This window comes from Bos javanicus, chromosome 7, assembly GCF_032452875.1.
Source record: "Bos javanicus breed banteng chromosome 7, ARS-OSU_banteng_1.0, whole genome shotgun sequence".
Taxonomy (NCBI): domain Eukaryota; kingdom Metazoa; phylum Chordata; class Mammalia; order Artiodactyla; family Bovidae; genus Bos; species Bos javanicus.
The window spans coordinates 57,638,879-57,658,242 of record NC_083874.1 but is presented as its reverse complement, the minus strand read 5'-3'; the positions used below and the strand labels follow the sequence as shown (position 1 = coordinate 57,658,242).

The 19,364-nt window shown below is 43.7% G+C and overlaps 1 protein-coding gene across 12 annotated transcripts in view; it reads left to right on the top strand.

Moving 5' to 3' along the window:
* The window catches only part of PPP2R2B (protein phosphatase 2 regulatory subunit Bbeta), a 509,042-nt gene that overhangs the window by 190,263 nt on the left and 299,415 nt on the right, over positions 1-19,364 (top strand). For 4 of the 12 annotated variants that reach the window (XM_061423888.1, XM_061423890.1, XM_061423889.1 and 1 more), the window contains exon 2: positions 5,840-6,033. The exons of 6 other annotated variants lie outside the window; for them this stretch is intronic. In XM_061423888.1, coding sequence (XP_061279872.1) covers positions 5,840-6,033 — 194 coding nt within the window. Of the gene's footprint in view, positions 1-5,151; positions 5,323-5,839; positions 6,034-19,364 lie in introns of those variants that run through there. 2 more of the 12 variants (XM_061423891.1, XM_061423893.1) reach the window with 2 other exon arrangements.

Below are 19,364 nucleotides of genomic sequence, written 5' to 3'. Positions count from 1 at the left end.
GCTCTCAACAGCCAGCACCTCCCAGCTTCTGCATACAACTGTTTATTTTCATAAGTTTCTGTCCTTTGATAACTGAGGGAACATGGTACTCAGTGAAATCCATTAAGTATATCCAGAATCTAGAATTAATACATTTTGAGAACAAGATGTTTTGTTTTCTTCTCCTAGGTTAAATGCCAGTGCTAAAGGCTCACTCATGTGGTATTTATTACATGCTGTAACACGCACAAAAAGGAATGGCAAACCTTGCTAGAAACTCAAGAGATCATCCTCTGGGCGGTCGTGGCAAACCATCTCAGAGAAACAGTTGTGCATTTGGGGCTCAATGATCTAGAGAGGGATTCCACAGGATTCCCTGATAGACAAACTTGATTAGGCCTGCACTTACATATGTGAAAATCAAGAAAGCATAATTCTAATTCCTTCCCTTTGCACAGGACTTCCTGGCTTATAAAGGGCTTTTTATAAGACAGCAAGGGTCACAAAGAGCCGGACACGACTGAGCGACTGAACTGAACTGAACTGAAGGATCTCCTATTTCTGGTGACTAGGGCTCATTAAGACAGATTGCTAGGCGGTTAAACTCAGGTTTCTAGGTCACTTGTGTCCATACATCTGACTGACTAGTAGTGCATCTCTCCAATTCTCTGCAGACAGAGACCCCAATGAGCCACTACCAGAAGGCCAAAGGGACATTTTAGTGAGGCCTGGCTATGGGCCAAGCTTGTATTAAGCACTTTCCTTACACAGTCTCTGAAGCCACTCAACAACCCTATGAAGTGGTTCCTATTATTTTCTTTCAATGTTGCAAATACAAAGGCTCAGAGATGTTGAATTACTTGCCAAAGGTCATGAAATTCATAAATGCCTGAGCTGAGACAGAAAACCAGGACTATCTGACACCTGAAGCCTGTATTAAGAATCTCTAGACTGGTTTATGACAAAGATTTTAATGAAATTGTAGATATTTAATATGCTAATTGGATAGCATGACCTACAAAGGGTTTCCAACACAGGCAATGCTAACCTAACTGGGCTGGGGGTATGTGAGAGTGTTGAGGGAGGGGGGAACATATGAAAGATGATGAAAAAAAGAATGTTTTCCTGTGCTGTCATGATGCATTGTGTAACTTAAGAGGGCTGTGTATCTGTAACTGGCCTTTTCTGTGTACAGCACAAGCCTGAATTTGGTCAGCCTTTCAGACTGTTCTCTGCTGCCACTTCTGCAGCCTGTGGCCCCCCTTTCCATAAACCGTAAATTAGATACTAAGTTCCATGACAGCAGAGAGGACAATACATTTTCAGCACTGATGTTGCTGGAACTCTAGACCTATCCCAGTGGCCGACATGGTAGGTGCTTAAATATTTGTTCAATATTGACAGTGATGATGATAGTAAATACTCAACAAGTTATAGCAGTATATTCTTTCCAAGTATTATCTCATTTAATCATCACAGAAACTCCATTAAGTAGTATTATTTTTCTTTCTAATTTATAGATTAAAAAAACATAGGTTGAGAAATCTTGCAACTTTGCTCAAGGACATAATAATAAATGGCAGAAAATCAGTTTTGCTTGATAGCAGAGGCTTGGCACTTAATATTATACTCTAGTCTGTTAATTTATAATGCACTGTTGTATTTCTAAGAAAGCTCATATTTCTAAAATCAGATGATAGAATGTCAGTTCTGTGAAAGAAAGGAACTCTGTTCTAACTGTATCGCAGTACCTACAAAAATTCTTGTCATATATTAAGTGCTCAGTAAGTATTTTCAGTGCATATGCATACAGGAATGGGTAGGACAATTGTTTCCAATAGGAATAGGCATTACAATCTATAAATTTACTCACAACACATTTTCTTGTTGGCCAAGGATTTTAAAAAGTAGAGCTTTCAAATCTAAATATCACTGAACAAATTCAGTAGTTTACTCATTCATTAGTAATGGCCACCCACTCCAGTATTTTTGCCTGGAAAATCCCATGGACGGAGGAGCCTGGTAGACTACAGTTCATGGGGTTGCAAAGAGTCGGACACGACTGAGTGACTTCACTTTCACTATCTCCATTCAGTAAATATAATTGAGCATCTACTAAGTGCTAAAGAAAACTGAGCGCCGAAGAATTGATGCTTTTGAACTGTGGTGTTGGAGAAGACTCTTGAGAGTCCCTTGGACTGCAAGGAGATCCAACCAGTCCATCCTAAAGGAGACCAGTTCTGGGTGTTCATTGGAAGGACTGATGCTGAAGCTGAAACTCCAATACTTTGGCCACCTGATGCGAAGAACGGACTCATTTGAAAAGACCTCGATGCTGGGAAAGATTGAGGGCAGGAGGAGAAGGGGACGACAGAGGATGAGATGGTTGGATGGCATCACTGACTCGATGGACATGGGTTTGGATAGACTCTGGGAGTTGGTGATGGACAGGGAGGCCTGACATGCTGCGGTTCACGGGGTTGCAAAGAGTCGGACACTACTGAGTGACTGAACTGAACTGAAGTGCTAGACACTTAATAGCAGAAATATAGTGGAATGGTTGACAATTATAAGTAAACAACTATTACAAAATGCAAATGTTCCATGAACAAGAAGGAAAAAAAATAGATGTACAGACAAAGAATTCCAAAGGAAGGGACTATGGGGAGGACAGGGAATGCCTCAGTAAAGTAGGGACAGGTCAGCTTCAGTGCTGAAGAATGCCAGGAACACAAGGAAGGGGAATAGGAAATGAATGGCATGGGCAAATGCCAGAAGGTTTTAGAAAGAACTTGACAAGTTGGAGGAACAGAAGGAGGTCAGTGAGTCTTCTGAGAAATGGTCTGTGTAGTGCTCTTACAACCACTGGCTTGCACAGGGCTTCCTTCACTCCCTGACCTCCTTTATTGCACGTTGTTGTGTTAAAGAACAAAGCCAACAGGTGTATTTTTCTTGGTTTTGGTTGGAGGGGCTAGTTCCCCACTGTCCACAGTAGAAAAGAATGGTTCACAAAATAGAAATCTTGGAGTCTTCTTAATCTACTTAATGGATAGCCATCTAATTTGCCTCTCCACAACTTATGTCTTAGGAAAAAACTTGTCTATACTGTTGAATAAAATAAATGCAAGAAGGAATTTTGCAGAAAACAGGAAAGGAAAAATTTAGTAAACCCAGAGGCTTGATCTCTGGCAGGGACACTTCTGCCATTGGTTACAGTGGAAAATTTCTCAGGCACAGCCTGGCTAACAAACCTGGGCCTTCCTGGTTGATCTTGTAACTCTGTTCCAATATAGCCCACCTCCTGGGAAAATATGGGAAAGAATAGCTTCCCTGGTGACTCAGATAGTAGATAATTTGCCTGCAATGTGGGAGACCTGGGTTCAATCCTTTGGGTCATGAAGATCCCCTGCAGAAGGGAATGGCTACCCACTCCAGTATTCTTACCTGAAGAATTCTATGAACTGAGGAGCCTGGCAGACTACAGTCCATGTGGTCACAAAGAGTCGGACACAACTGAGCAACTAACACTTTCACTTTTCATCTCAAATACTACTCCAAGGTCTCTAGTGGCAACTAAAGGTCATTTCAACTCAAAGCAAGATGTCCTCTCACCAATTTAAGATAAATTTAGCTTTTCCCCTCTTCCCCCTCCCCCTACCCCCTTATGCCAATCTGCAAGAGAAGCTGGACTGAATAACTACAGATGAGCTGACCACTGGAGTCTTGGTGATGGATACGACTCATAACATGAAAGAACCAGCCATGGCAACTGGCACTGAAGTGGATTACATCAATTTGTACATCAGTCTTCATCTCTTCCTGGAATTTCATATGTGAATTTGGCACACACAGTCAAAGAAGTAGGGAAGACTTAATCACCAGATGAGAATTAAATGGAATCTTTTGTAAGCTGAATATTATATATCAAAGAATATTTCTTCTATCTTTTCCCAGAGATAAGCAGTTGGTTTCGGGAGATGAGGACCTTGCCATTTTCTACCTGCCAGAAGAATGTTTTCTTCATGGAAGTCTAATGGCAATTCCCAACCTCAGTTAAGGACTTGTTTTCCCGTTTTTTTTTTTGAACTTCAAATACTTTCTAAATTGTGTTAGCCGAAGCATTGTATGTATATAATTAACTCAGATCCCTCTGGGATCATCCAGCTAAACTTGTGGAGCTTAACTGAGCAAAACATTCGCTGATGTCTCTCCCCTGCAGTGACGCTCACTGAAATGAATACCTTCTACAAGAGGAAATCAGGGACATTTCTTGTCCAAATTGACTTTCTAGTGATTTGGGTTGCTTCAGAAATGATTGTTGTTTCATAACAGTAATGATCTCATTTTCTTTCAAATATGAAATCTGCGATTTGGCAATTCAGGAAAAATTGGGGGCGGGGCAGACTTCTGTATTTTCTTCCTAGGTGAAGTAGGAAGACAGGCCACTTTTTGGTATTCATTGGATCTTTGAAATTCCTCCTGGGAAACAGTGGCGCTCTGGGGGCACAGGGCTCCAATGTACCTTTCACTGGGAGAGCAAATTCAGCGGTTCCTGCAATGCTGTGTCTTAGCAAGCAAAACCCACCCGAGGGGCTGGAGCAGTTTGACCAAAACTGAGTGCAAAGGGTTAGGGAATATGGACTTTTTCAGAGCATGTTGACTAGATTCATAATTCGACCCTCTTCCTCCCTCTGCTAGTATAGACACCCCCAGTTAAAAGTTATTTTTTACTCTTTTTGAAAGGGAAAAGTCAGGTGTGATCCTCAGAAAAGTTCTGGCCTCTGATTCCCCATTTATTCCTAACGCAGAGAAGGGCTTAAGCTAGCCTCTGAGCCATTCTCTGCTTTCTGGGTGAGGCTTCAAACCCCAGGCCTCACCCTTGACCTTCATCCAGAGACCATATGCTTGATAGAAGGGTGAGCAAAAGAGGCCGAGATGTAGACTTCCTGTTTGCTCAAGGGAACCTTCTCTTTGCTATCCTGGAACACAGGTGTCTGAAGAAAGGCGGTGAGCTAGGGGACTCTGGGTGCTGGAGTAAACGCCGCCCTGAGCTGCGTGGCGCTGGGCGGGGAGGGAGTTCGGAAGAGCGCGTTTAGGCTTTTCACGTCAACCTGCGGAGCTGGATGCTCGCTGCCCAGGTGCGGGTTGGCGGCTGCGTGTGCCCCACTGCAGCAGAGAGCAGCCGCAGCCTCTGCCTCGGCTACCACCGCTGCTGGGGAAAGAGTCCTGGGGCTGCTGACGCGGTTGGGAGGAGCCTCGCCTTTAATGCACCAGCCGCCTCCAGCCTCCTGCAGCAGCAGCAGCAGCAGCAGCAGCTGCTAGTGCGCGCGTGTGGGTGTGAGGGTGAGTGCGCTGGCGCCGGCCGCCTAGCGCCCTGCCCAGCTCCCCGCCGGCTGCCGAGCCCCCGCCAGCCGGAGCAGCCCTCCCGTGGGACCAGCACCCTCCTCCGGGCCGGGCCAGCCTGAACCCTGCCCCTGCCATCTCGCCACTGCAGCTCGGGTCCAGAAAGGCACCATTTTGTCGCGGCTGCCCGCTCTCCCAGGGGGGGAGGAGGGATCTTTTTTGCATTTCGGAGCGGCTGCCAATGAGGGGAACCTGTTGGGCATCTCCCCAGCCCCGCTTGTGAGCGCCTCCCGGGGCGGCGGGCGGGACCAGACCCCTCGGGGCACGGCGCATCTTGGCACCCCAGAGGCGGAGGCGGCGGAGGCAGGCGCAGCATCCTCGCTGGGAATTGGAGCTGGAGTGAGCGCACCGCGGGAGGAGCCGCCGCAGCCTCGGAGATCCCGGGCGGAGGAGGTGACAGCTCCATTGCCGGGTTTTTATTTTTTTTCTCTCTCCGCCTCCCCCGTCTCCTCCTCAGGCTCGGACCATGGTGCAGTCCCACTGGCTCCCCTGCCCCCCTCTCCTGTGAGACTGGCTGCGGGGAGGGAACATGGATACTTGTCTGCCGGCTTCTGGTTCCCACGCAAGTAAGCCTGCTGTCAATGGAGGAGGACATTGATACCCGCAAAATCAACAACAGTTTCCTGCGCGACCACAGCTATGCGACCGAAGGTAACGCCAGCCCCACCGCATTCCGCCGCTGGGGCCGGGCGCAAGTTGCGGATCGCTGAGCTCCGCGGGCGGCAGGGCGCGTAGCGGCGCAGACTCCTCCGGGCCCCGGGGCTGGGGCGGGGGCTCGGCCCGCAGGGGCAGCTGCCCCGGCGCCCCACATCCATCCGGGCTCGGCGAGGCGAGCTGGGTGTTCAGCAGCAGGTGGACCCGGCGCCCACGGGAGTTAAAATGGCCCTCGGGGATGAGGTTTTTCAGGGTGGGGCTCCTGGCTGGAAAAATGACTCCCGCTCCCAAAAGCAGATGACCCTTCTCTGAATATATATGCAGGGGTCGGTGGAGTGGGGGATAGGTAAGAAAGAAGAGGGCCCAAGAGGACCGTGGGTCCTCCTCTCCCTGAGCGGAATGATGTGTCTCTCAGTGGCTGCAAGGGAGGGCATGGTTTCATTTCCTGCCCGTTAATCTCCCCGGCCGGGTTACCTGCTTAGACAATCAAAAGCCCAAAAGACCCGTTCATAAAGGGCGACCCTCTCTCCCCTTGGAAGTGCATTAGCAAGATATAAAAAGGTGGCTCGGGAAACAGTGTTGGGGCGGCGAGTGAATGAGTCTGACACGTGGGGCGAGCAATGCGATCAGTGGGGCCTTTAAAAATCACCATTATGAATTCTGCAGCAGTAGTTTCTGCTGAATCAACAGCCAGCAGAAAGCAAGAGGGTTCAGTAAGCTGAGCTTTGCCAAGAGGTGAAATTGTCGTCTCTCTCTCTCTCCCTCTCTCTCTCCCTTTCTCTCTCTCACCGTTTCCCCCAGCTTGTTCTGACATTAGCCTGAGTGAGGTACAGGCAGAAAAGGAAAGTCAGCAGGTGGAATCTCATTTGCCTTTTGTGTGGGAATAGAGAGTGGGGGCATTTCCAAATACCAAAACTTTTGCATTTTTGCTTTCATTTTCTACCTGTCGGCCTTTATCCTTAAGTACTCCTGTACAGTGTTGCATCGTCACATTGTAATTCCCACGTGAAAAAATGTGTGTGAAAGGGTTTTAGGAACATGTAGCAAGATATGTTCATTTCAGATGATTCCTATTATTCCTGGATGCTAAAATTTCTTTCACATTTAATCACATCAAGACTACTAAAGAAATGTGGATGGGGGTGCTAAAGAGTTCAAGTTCTGAAAAGAAAAAGACACACAATTTAGGGGTAAATGTGGCATCTTCTATAAACATCCCTGAAAGTTTCAGATAGAATGTTCAGCGTTTTTGGAAACATATGCTTTATTCGTCATCATCATTGGAGAGCATCACACCTAATATGTCCATGGTTCTAGACAAATCAAGCAGAGCTGTATGACCTCTGGCCTTCAGGAGCTTAGAGGTAGCTTTTAAGATGTTCAGCTTGTCCCTGCCCCATATCAAGCACCATGCTTACTGAGTCTTTTTACTTGCCTGGTGACAACATGATTGTTACATGTTCTTCCCCAGTCTTAGTGCTTTGTCACGGATTCACCAGGTAGCATATGATCAGCTCTGGGTCTGAGCATAGCATGCAAAGAGAAGTTGGTTTTGGGTCCATTGTCTTTGGGGGCACACTTTTTTTTTTGTTTGTTTGAGACAACAAAGACAGAGGGTTGCCTTCATGTTTTCTTCTGTATTGCCTTATGCCTCCAAGTGCAGGCAAAGGAAACTTACTGAGCTAGGAAGATGGGAAAATTGAGGTCATGTGTGTAGGAGTATCATCTGTAAAATGAAGAAATGAGTTAAACATGGCATTCTTCATTGCTTTCAGGGCCTTAGATAGACCTAATCTTTGTTCCTCTTTGATGCCATTTTGGTAGACTCTGCAGATAAAATATCTGGGTTCATATATTCTAAAATGAGGTAGAGTTTATAGCAAAGAATTTACTAAAATCTTTGCAAATCAGCCTACTTGGATCACTCTCCCCACACCAACCCCCGTGCCACTACATTCAAAACTAAATAAACCACAGTACATTTTCAAGGGTTTTTTTTTTTTGTTTTTTTTTTTTTTTTACCTGAGCTTGGTGTAAGTTCTTGCCTGGAGGATCCCAGGGACAGGGGAGCCTGATGGGAGCCTGATGGGCTCTGTCTATAGGGTCGTACAGAGTTGGACACGACTGACGCGACTTAGCAGCAGCAGCAGCAGTGAAAGTCTGGAAAGAAAAAAAATAGTTCTTAGACAATGTAAGTTGTCTTTTCACATGCAATTCCCAATTGCATTTTATTCATCAGAAGAGAATCCTTCCTCTTCTGATGAATACCTCAAAAGTGCTAGTACACCTTGAAGGAACACCGCCAGATCAAAATCCTTGTTAAAATCCTCTGCATTTGGGACTTGCCCCAAAGTTCTCTTCCCCTTTTTTAACTGAAACCCACCTTCTGGGGAATTAGTTTCTAGGTCCTTCTTCAGACTTTGCTTTTCCTTTTGTTTTCTTTGATATTTCTGCATTTTCCTGTCTTGCCCAGTTATGTCAGCTTTCTTTTTTCCTGCAAAATTTCCTTTGCATTTATGTCTGAATTTTTCTTCCCTTTGCTCGGATCATTCCACACTGCAGTATTCTATTTAAAGCTGAAAGGTTTTTGCTGTGTAGTTAGTGTGAAGGACTCCAAGCTCAATTTGCATTATAAGTGGTAGCTGCAGGCAAGTTCATCCAGCTAAGAGCAATGCAAATACTAAAGGACACTTTTCCCAAGCTTTTCTGTCTTTCTTTCTCTCTTTCTCTCTGTGGGAAAAGAATACATGATGTGCATTTATTTAAAACATTTCTTATAACTTTTCTTTTGTTCTGAGTATGAAGTTACCACCTTCACCTCCCTTTTCCTTTTTCTCCCTTTTTAAAAGTTGCTATCTTTGAGCATCTCTCTTTTCCAAGCACTGTAAGTACTGAGCTTTTTGTAAGTATCATTTCAATATGTCCACACCCGGTTAGGTGGATCTTGTGATTTCCATTTTTAATAAGAAAACTGAGCAACTGAGGCCCAGAGATGACACTAATTAGTCAAGGTCACACAGTCAGGATAAAATTTGTCTTCCGACTCTAGACAGTCTGACGTGCTCATCTATTAGAAAATTCTGCACAGCTTCATTTTTCTTTAACTATTAGCTCCTGTTATGAGGAAGATCACAGTGGTTTATCTCTGTATGTAAATAGTGTTCCCTTCTGAGGGAAAATTCTTTGCAGGGATTATTTGAAAATGTCCATATAGGGTTATACATGAGGAAAAGCATCAGTAGGGTTGGCTTTTATCTTTTTGACTTGTTAGAACCAACTAAAACTCCCTCTCCAATAGCGCAATCAGAGTTTTCTAGATTAATACTTCTATTCTCATGGGGCAGAATAAATATTCTACATAGAAGGAGTTCACAAGAATGGCAATCTGGTTAGAAGAGAAAGTCAGATAATTTGCTGTTTAACTATTCTTTTCTCAATTTCCTTAGCCATAGAATGGGAATAACAGCAGAACCTACGCCACAGGGGAAAAAAATTTATAGTCCATGGGGTCGCAAAGAGTCGTGCGCGACTTAGAGACTTTCACTTTCACTTTCAATGCAGGAAAAGCACTCAAGACAGTGCCTAATACAAAGCCAGACCCTGATAGATGCCCTCAGTAATTATAGCTGTTGTTATTTTAACTTAAATTGCATTTGTATTGCAAGCACAATGTTTTTCCTTGCATTGTTGTTGATTTGGAGTGATCTTGAGGGAAGTAGAAATAGGTGAGACGTCCCTAAAACCCCCCACAGTCTCTTCTTGGCTTATCCACTAGCCGTAGATAGCCTCTTAGCAATTTGCCTTAATGTATTGGGTTGGCTGAAAAGTTCATTCGGGTTTTTCCATACTATGTTACAGAAATAACTTGCTGGTTATATTCTGGCAGCAAGTTCTGTCTTCCCCTGCTGCTGCTAAGTCACTTCAGTTGTGTGCGACTCTGTGCGACCCCATAGACAGCAGCCCTTAGAGGCCTTTAAAAACCCATACTTCTTGTACATATTTTTAAAAGAAGAGCAAATGCACTTAGTCTATGTATAGTTATTATATTAATATGATATCATTGTTATTATGTAACTGTTGATGCTTTCTGACTTTAATTCCTTCAACAACTATTAATTGACTTTCTGCAGAAGTGATCCTGCATACTCCAGTATGTTGTGTCTGTTCTCATGAACTTGAAATCTGGTGGAAGAGGTAGACATTAAACAAACAATTTTCCAAAGAATTATGTAGCTTCCAATTGTGATAAGTGATATTCAGGAAATGCACAAGAAAAGCACAGGAAAAGCCTTGAGATGATTTGTAAAGGAGAAAGGTAAATATAATTTAGATTGAGGCTCAGGGACTGGCTCAGACAAAGTTTAAGCTGAAAACCAAGGGATAAGTCAGGAATGAACAGGAGCTGAAGACATTTCAGGTAAAAGGGACAGTAGGTCCCAAGTGCAGAGTTATAAAACAGTCTGACAGACTCAAAGAATGAGAAGATGCCGAGGACTGAGTGTAGGGAACAAGAGGAAGAGGGCTGAAAATGAGACTGAAGCCTGTAGTTTACTTTGAAATGGACCAAACCAACAAAGAATAATATTAGGGGAGAGGAATGGATAAATAGACAAGCAGATGATAGAACAAATATAAAATGTTAATGGTAGAATCCAGGTGGTCAGTCAGTGGATATCCACTGTAATTTTTTTTTTCAACTTTGCTATCTGTTCAAAAATGTTCATAATGTTACAGAAAAGAAACTGGAGAGGTATTTAGGGATTAGGTCACGTTGAACCTTGTTGACCATAAGGAGTTTGGACCTTATCCAAAGATGGATCGAAAACCATTAAAGGATTTTGATCAGGGGGGAAATATGATCAGGTTAGTTTTTTCAAAGCTCAGGCTTGCTGCTGTGCAGGGTGGGGCCAGAGGGCTTGCTAGGAAGTGAACAGGAGTGAAAGCGGGAAGATAAATAGGAAGCCATAGCTATTCTGTAGGATGGTAGCACGAGTAGCGATGGAGAGAATTCTGTAGATTTGAGATACATTGTAGAAGAATGGATCAGGCTGACTTGGCGTGATAGACTAAGTGGAGATGGAGAAATGATGGAGATGGTGTCAAGGAAGACTTGCCATGAGGATAGATGCATGATGGGGCTGTTCACTGAGACTGGAAAAAAGACTTTGGAAATTGATGAGGTGTGTGAGTCATCTAGCCTCATATTGAGACTATCAAGTAAGCTTTGTATATCTGGTTCTGAAGCTCAGAAGAAAGATCTGGACTAGATACATAATTTGGGGTGTTGTGGGTATATTAAAGGCACTTAAAAGTATGTGAACAGTTGAGATGCCTAGGAGAAGAGCCTTCCAGGGCATATTGAGCCCTATGGGTGAAAAATTTCAAGGAAACTGATCTTGTCTCCATATAAAGAAATTATAACAGAAAAGAGTACCTTGGCATAAGCGTAATTAACCACACACTTAAATTATTCAAATAACCCTGTATGACCATTTCTCAGAAATGTGATAGAATAAGAAGAGACCAATCTTGGGTGAGTTGAGTTCAGAGGGTCTCCAAACGCGAGCTCTGTGTGATCTGTGAAATGTTACAGCTTTTCAGGGGCACAAGAATCAAAATAAGAAAGTAAAGGCCCCTGCTTCCTCCTCTCTCCTCATCCATCCCACGCACCTTCAAGAAAAGAGGGAAGCTATAATGAATAAAACTAGGAAGAAACATGAAAATGACTTTTCATAAGAAGCTAATGAAAAGGCATCAGAAAAGTAAAAAGAGGTGTTGTCATGATAGAGAGCTGCCTTGTATTAATAGTTCCTTAAGTTGCTTTGGTATTTTTATGCAAATGCAAGATCAGAATAGTATTTCCAATGCATATGGATGAATGTTTGAGTTCTCTGCTATTCTCAGAAAAATCTGAAATGGAAGGTGGGAAGAAGCTGCCTTACAGTATTATAAATGACCTTTCCGGGGATAGGAAATGTTCCGCTACTAAACGAAATAACCAGAGTGCATTGAAAATCACTAGCAAGTATTCATTATTAGCATTCAGGTCTCCAGGGGCTATCCCAAGCCCTTTATGAGGGCTGGTCAGAAACGTACCAATAAACCTGGGGTGAATAATATTAGGCCAGTCCTGTCAAAATACTGGTAATGCTCGATGAAAAGAGCACAGCTGTAGACTGACACTCCTAAATTCTAGCATTTGCATTTATGAAGAAACTAAGGGTCCAGTTTAGATGCTTAGGCGAGGGAAGAGAACGAAGGTTTCTTCAATTCTGTCTGTATTCCAGTCATTTTCGTAGATGTTTCTCATGTATTTACTCACTTCATCACCTTCAGCAACTCTGAGAGAATGCTTGCATTAGATGCATTTTTCAGGATAAGAAATTGCAAGGTTTGGAGAAGCAAAGAAACTTAGGTATAAGGTCGCATACTTGTAAGTGGCAGAACCAGATTGGAATCAGTGACTGCCTGGATCTAGGCAAGAGTTCTTTGCCCATCCCTGCTGTCCCTTGTTTGGAATTTAGGGGGAAAATGCTGGCTGTGTTCAACACTCTGCATACATCCCCATGGTGGCCATTCAGTGCTGCTCAGTTCACCTGGTCAATCTCTTCCCAGTAAGGCAGTGCATGTGTCTGGGCCTTCCTCTTTTTCCCACAGGGAGGGAGCTGAATTCCCCTCGCTGATGCCAGAATCCTTAGCTAACTTACTCCTGTAAGTTTATTTTCCTCTATTTATAATAAGGGCTTCCCAGGTGACACAGTGATAGAAACCCGGCCAATGCAGGCAGGAGATGTGGGTTCAACCCTGGGTCAAGAAGATCCCCTGGAGAAGGAAATGGCACCCCACTCCAGTACTCTTGCCTATAAAATCCCATGGACGGAGGAGCCTGGTGGACTGTAGTCCGTGGGGTCTCAAAGAGTCAGATACGACTGAGCGACTTCACTTTCACTTTTCATTCTCATGCATTGGAGAAGGAAATGGCAACCCACTACAGTGTTCTTGCCTGGAGAATCCCAGGGACAGAGGAGCCTGGTAGGCTGCCATTTCTGGGGTTGCACAGAGTTGGACACGACTGAAGTGACTTAGCAGCAGCAGCAGCAGCCAGTATTCTTGCCTGGAAGATCGCATGGACTGAGGAGCCTGGCGGGCTATAGTCTTTGGCATCGCAAAGAGTTGGACACAACTGAGCACACTCACACATGTGTATAATAAGAAAAGAAAGAAAATATGAAATTGAGCAATCAAATTATGAAATTTACCTAGCTTTTATAGCCCTCTCCATGTTCCTCCACCTGGCACACTCACAGTGAAGTTTCCACTGAACCATCCAGGCATCTCTTCTCCAGAGCTGATAGCAACTCATGTAGTTGCCTGGAGTGAAAGGAGTGGACCAGAGCCAGCTGTATGATGGCTAATGTCCTTTTGCATTGAAGTGAAGTGTGGGGTGTCAAAGGACTCATGTTGGCCAGAGTAACACTCCAGTGGTTCTCTACCCATCTCCCATTAAAAAGATGAATTTGCTTTCACCAGACTTCATTTCTACCATCCAATTTCCTTCTGTTGCCTTTCCAGTAGAACTCTGGAATAAAGCTAAAAATCAGCTCTGACCTGACAAACCAATCCTGACATAATCATCCCACTGGAAGCACAGATTCTTTTTACAAGACCACTAGGAGTTTTGTCGTAAATAATCCAGGAACCCTTGAATTCTTATGTTCCAAGTTCACTATGGAAAGAGAGGGGACTGATGATGATAGGATGTGAATGTGTGAAATCCATGGACAACTAATTAGTACTAATGGTTTCTTTGGAGAAAGGATCGTTGTGGGTAATGGAAAAGGATGGGCATGTAGAGGGTTAAGTCAGACTGTCATTTCTATGCTGTAGAGAAGAGAGGCCTGATTGATTCCAGCAAATGTGAAGAAATGAAGGGGTGAGAAGATGCATGGAGTCCCAGGGTCTGGAGGGGCCTCTGCAGGCAGGATTTTAACATGAGAAAGATGAGGTCTGCCAGAAGGAGTGTGCCGAAGAGTACCATACCTATGAGGCCATGTATTCTGGGTGTACTTAACACTGGGTTACTGACAGCCTCCTCCATCATGCATAGCTGATTTCAGTGCTGAGAATCTATTAAGTCATGAACCTGAAGTAGTCACAGAATGGCAGGTCACCTCCTCTGCTTAATGCTGGGGACTCAGCTCTGTGACCCTCAACAGATGCACAAGGGTGCTGAGTATGGAAAAGCTGTAAACGGTTCTAATGGGGGATATTGCCGCAAAATGCTGAGTGCTCCCAGGTGGTCTGAAAGGAAAAACCTGGACCCCTAAGTACAAAATATCACCAGGAAGTATTTTACCAAAGAGGAGAAGAGCTGAACAAGAAACTTGAGGAGAACAGCATTTGCTCATGTAACTTTGCAGAAGTCAAGTTGGGGCCAAGGACACCCAAGTTAGGAGGACCATTGGTTCACGACAGCTGTACTGCTGTCGTTCATGTTCCTCTCTGCCTTGATGTCTGTATTTATAAAGCAAATAATGCAGAAATGCCTTCTTACTTGAAAAGATTCAAGCATTATGGAAGTAGATAAAAACAAAGCGTGAATCGCCATCCATCCCTGCACCCACCCACTTCCTTGTCCAGAGTTACCATTGTCAATAGTTGCTGAGCTTCCTCATAGCCAACTTCATATACATTTTCATACATTTAAATATCCAGGTGCAAATACACATTGAGGGAAAGACTGTTTTTTCATGTAACTGAATGCATACTGTTTGTTTTGTTTACGCTTTGTTTTTTTTCCCATTCAGTGATATATCTGAAAGACCTTTCTGTGTCAGGACACCTACATCTGCCTTGCTCTTTTTAATGGCTGCCTAGTGCTCCATGGTATGACTATACCATAGTTTATTTAGTAGTTCCCTTGTGGCCAGATGGAAAATTGCTTCCAGTTTTTTATATTATAGAAGATACTGGAGTGATTATTCATATATATGTGTGTGTGTATATATATGTTCTTGTTGATGTTCTCCTTCCTGATTTTATCATCTTTCAAAGCCAAGATATTGGTTCTCATTTCTTAGCAAAATAGCAAGAAGGAATCTCTGGTCCTTCATTTATTCTCTCAGTGACCTTGGATAAATCATTTAACCTCATGAACTTGAACTTCTTAATATAAGAAATATCTGGCATTCCTGGAGAAGGCAATGGCATCCCACTCCAGTACTCTTGCCTGGAAAATCCCATCGACGGAGGAGCCTGGTAGGCTACAATCCATGGGGTCACTAAGAGTTGGACACGACTGAGCAACTTCACTTTCACTTTTCACTTTCATGCGTTGGGGAAGGACATGGCACCCCACTCCAGTGTTCTTGCCTGGAGAATCCCAGAGACAGAGGAGCCTGGTGGGCTGCTGTCTATGGGGTCGCACAGAGTTGGACACGACTGAAGCGACTTAGCAGCAGCAGCATGTATATGTGCATAGTATGTGTATTCTGAAACCACTGTGGATTTGAGTGTTCAGATAAGATAATGTTGATGACTGGCAGTCGTGGAGGACCTGCTTTGTGCCACAAATAAACTTGAGATGTAAAATATCTTTCTTGTTGATATTGTCCTTATACCCCTTTAAGTGAAAAGTTGAAACAAAGTGAGATTACTTGTCCAAGGTCACCCAGGAGTGGGTGGCAGAACAGAAGTCACTTCCAGGTCTGTCAATGTAGTACATGGACACACATGTTTTGGAAAAAAGGCATGATATTGATACAGGAAAAAATTGTTCATTATTCTAAAGAAATTCTCCTCTGAATCACTACCTATACAAATGGTCTAATTTTTATCAAGAATTTGAAAATGAACGGAGGAAAAATAAGGCAATGCAGTCTTTATTGTTAGGCAGTAGTTTGGAATGCCCATGAGAAGACCTGCATGTTATTCTCAGTCCTGCCACCATAATTAGGTACTTTTATTCTCTTGGCTTCCATTTCCTAATCTACTAAAATGAGGTTGAAGATGGGGGAGGGAAGGCGAGCTATCCGTGGATTTTTGTGGCTCTAAGTTTCCGTGGTGCCCTATGCCTGTATTTGTGATCACCTGGCTCTGTTTTGTGTGTTATGACATTGCGCTTGGGGGTGAGCCTGGGAGACACAGATGTAAGCTTAAAATGTATGCACTGATGGGTCAGACCATCCTCCTGGCAAGAAGGCTGTGGTGCAGCCAAGAGTGGAGACAGAATGAGAAGCATCTCTTTGCCAAAAGCTGCTGCAGATGGAGGAGCCAGCCTGTCTGGGCGGCCCATGACTTTGAGAGGAGCCATTTGGCAAAGTTGTTGGCATGAGCTGCCTTGCAGCACAAATGCTGGAGACCGTCCTGGGTTGGAGTGAATCAGGGATGCAGCAAAGGTGGCTGGTGGAACAAATAACCATCTGGTGAGCAGGGCACTGCTCATCTTGCCGCACCGACAGGCAAGAGCAAGTGCCAGTTGGTGAGGCTGAGCTCTCAGTGACATGATCTGACAGGCACAATAGGCTGTCTCCCTCTCTATTGTGTGCTCCATGGAGGAGGTTGTAAATCCCAAGCAAACTTGGTTCTCTCAGAAACCAAGAAGCCCCAGTTTCTTCTACTGTTATAAAGAAAGAAAATTCCTCAAAATTATTTATCGCATTTCTTGCCAGCTGCTATGGTGGTGGTGATGGGGGTGTGGTGATATAGAAATTCTTGCTCTTGAGCACCTCTCCATCCATTTAAGCAGATGATGCTCTGTCCTTCTCAAAAGGTACTTAATCATATAAGGACCCAGACTGGGCAAGTCTGCACTACATTTGCCTCTCTTGAGACAGTGGAATCAGAGCCCGCCTGGCTCTAGAACCCCCTCCTGCAACACCAGTTCTGAGGCCTTGGAACAGACCCTCCATCTCTGAACTTTTTCTTACCTGTAAAATATGGCACAGGCTGAGGCAACATGCCCCCTATTAGCATGATATCTTTTTAAACATTTTATTTATTTATCTATTTTTGGTTGTGCTGGGTCTTAATTGCTGCTCAGGATTTCTCTTGTTGGGTGAGTGGAGGATACTCTCTAGTTAATGGTGTGTGGGCTTCTCTTGTTGCGGAGCACAGGCTTTAGGGCACACAGGCTTCGGTAGTTGTAACCCGAGGGCTCAGTAGTTACAGTTCCCGGGCTCTAGGGCACAGGCTCAGTAGTTGTGGCACATGTGGGCTTAGTTGCTCTGTGGTATGTGGCTTCCTCCCAGATCAGGGATTGAACCTGTGTCTCCTGCATTGGCAGGTAGATTCTTTATCGCTGGAGCCACCAGGGAAGTCCCTAACATGTTATTGTTTATACGTGAGCACAGAATACATACAAAAGAATCCCTCTCCATGCATTTGGAACCAGTAGTTGATGGTAAATTGGAAAAGTTAAGGCAGAGAATCATAAAAATGATATACCTATTATATTTACTTATTTATTTGAAGTTTAGCTGATTTACAATGTTGCGTTAGTTTCAGTTGTAAAGTGATTCTGATATATTTTCTTTTTCAGATTCTTTCTCTTATAGATATTACTAAATATCATGTATAGTTCCTGATACACCTATTTTAAGCAGCATTGCCTAATTTTGATGAAAAGCTTCTTGAAGAATCAAGGCTTAATCTTTGAGTATGGGTGGGACTGCTGACTGGGGCACATATTCTTCTGGCACAAACCACACCCACAATGACAAAGACCACGTCTGAGTTTGGTTTCCTTGAGATTGAGTGAGAGTATAGACCCCTGAGAAGCAATCTGAAGTACAGATCCTTCTAGGTTTTCACAAATGTCCCCCATATTTTATCTTTCCCACATTTAATTGACAATCCTTGATCATCTTTTGAAAGCATTCAACTTAGTTTTCATGTCAGACAGTCATCACTGTCCATGATATTCAGTTAAATAACCAGTACAACTGACATCAAGGGATTTGGGAACCAATACAACTGACTTTCAGTAGACATGCAGCTCAAACAAAAGAAGTGGAAGTGAGCCAGTGGACCAGAGATGAGCCTAATAAATTAGCTGTGAACGTAGAACATGCTGGAGACACATTTTACAGAGGGAATTGAAAGCATTTTTTCATCTGATGAGTCATCTTCTTAGAGGTCTATTAAAAGAGCTTCTGTTGTAGAGCCATCATATACTGAGTGCTCACAGTGTACCAGGAATTAAGAGCTCTGTTTATACTATATATGATGAACTATATATTATGTGTATATGTATATATTGTGTACTACATTGGTGTGTATACATAGGATAATGGGTGTGTGGGTCGGGGTGGGGGAGTGTACCATTTAATCCTAACAACAATCCTCAGCTGTATTAAGGTTAATTCAGTTAAGGCTGAATTAGGTGAGACTTTTAGGTCTTATTCACCACTGTCTCTTATCCATCTCCTAGTCCAACATCTGGCAAATGGCACTCATTACATGTTTATTAAGCAAATGAGGGAATATACGATGAAACTTAGAGAAGTTGTGTAAGCTGCCTAGCATCAATCAGCAGCCTCAGGACTTTGAATGCACATGTCTCTGACCCAAAAATGTATGTTCTTAAGAACAAATTTAGTTCTGTTATAATGATTTCTTTTTCACAAAGCTCTTGGACATCTACTTTGGATCCCATATTTCCTTAAGAATAACCTAATAGGATACAAATCTGGGATTATCTCCACTTTACACAAGTATGTAGATGCTTGAGAATAGGGTCAGTAGCTTGTCCTGTAAAGGGCCAGATAGTATCTTAGTCTTTCCTGACCATATAGTCTACTCAACTCTGTCACTTCAGCATGTGGGCATGGCTGCATTCTAGCATTCTATTTATAAAATCAGGTAGTGGCCCATGGACTGCAGTTTGCTGACTCCTGTTCAAAAAACTGTTTGGAACCCAATAAAGTTTTAAAAAATGTTGATCTTTCAAGTGAGTGACTGTGGTAAGTGCTACAAGATGCTCACCTGAACAGGAATGGTTCAGTGGGGAAGGTGGGGTCTTGGTGGGATGCCGACAGGTGGAGAACAGTGGCGGAGGCATTCCTAATGGAGGGTAGAGTGTGTTCTTAGGAGGCAAAAGCAAGCAAGGAAAATACTATATTCCTGAGCAAAAGAGCTGGAGACTATAGATACAGCAGACTGTCCGTTAGAACCCGCCTATATCCCACATGTCTTCCGGGTAGGATCCCTGTAACTGCTCACTCAGTGGTCACTTTAAACATGCTTATTATATACAAGGCACCATGCTAAAAAAAAAAGAAAAAATCCAGGTATGTAATTAGAAAACAAAAACCTGATGCAGACTGTGT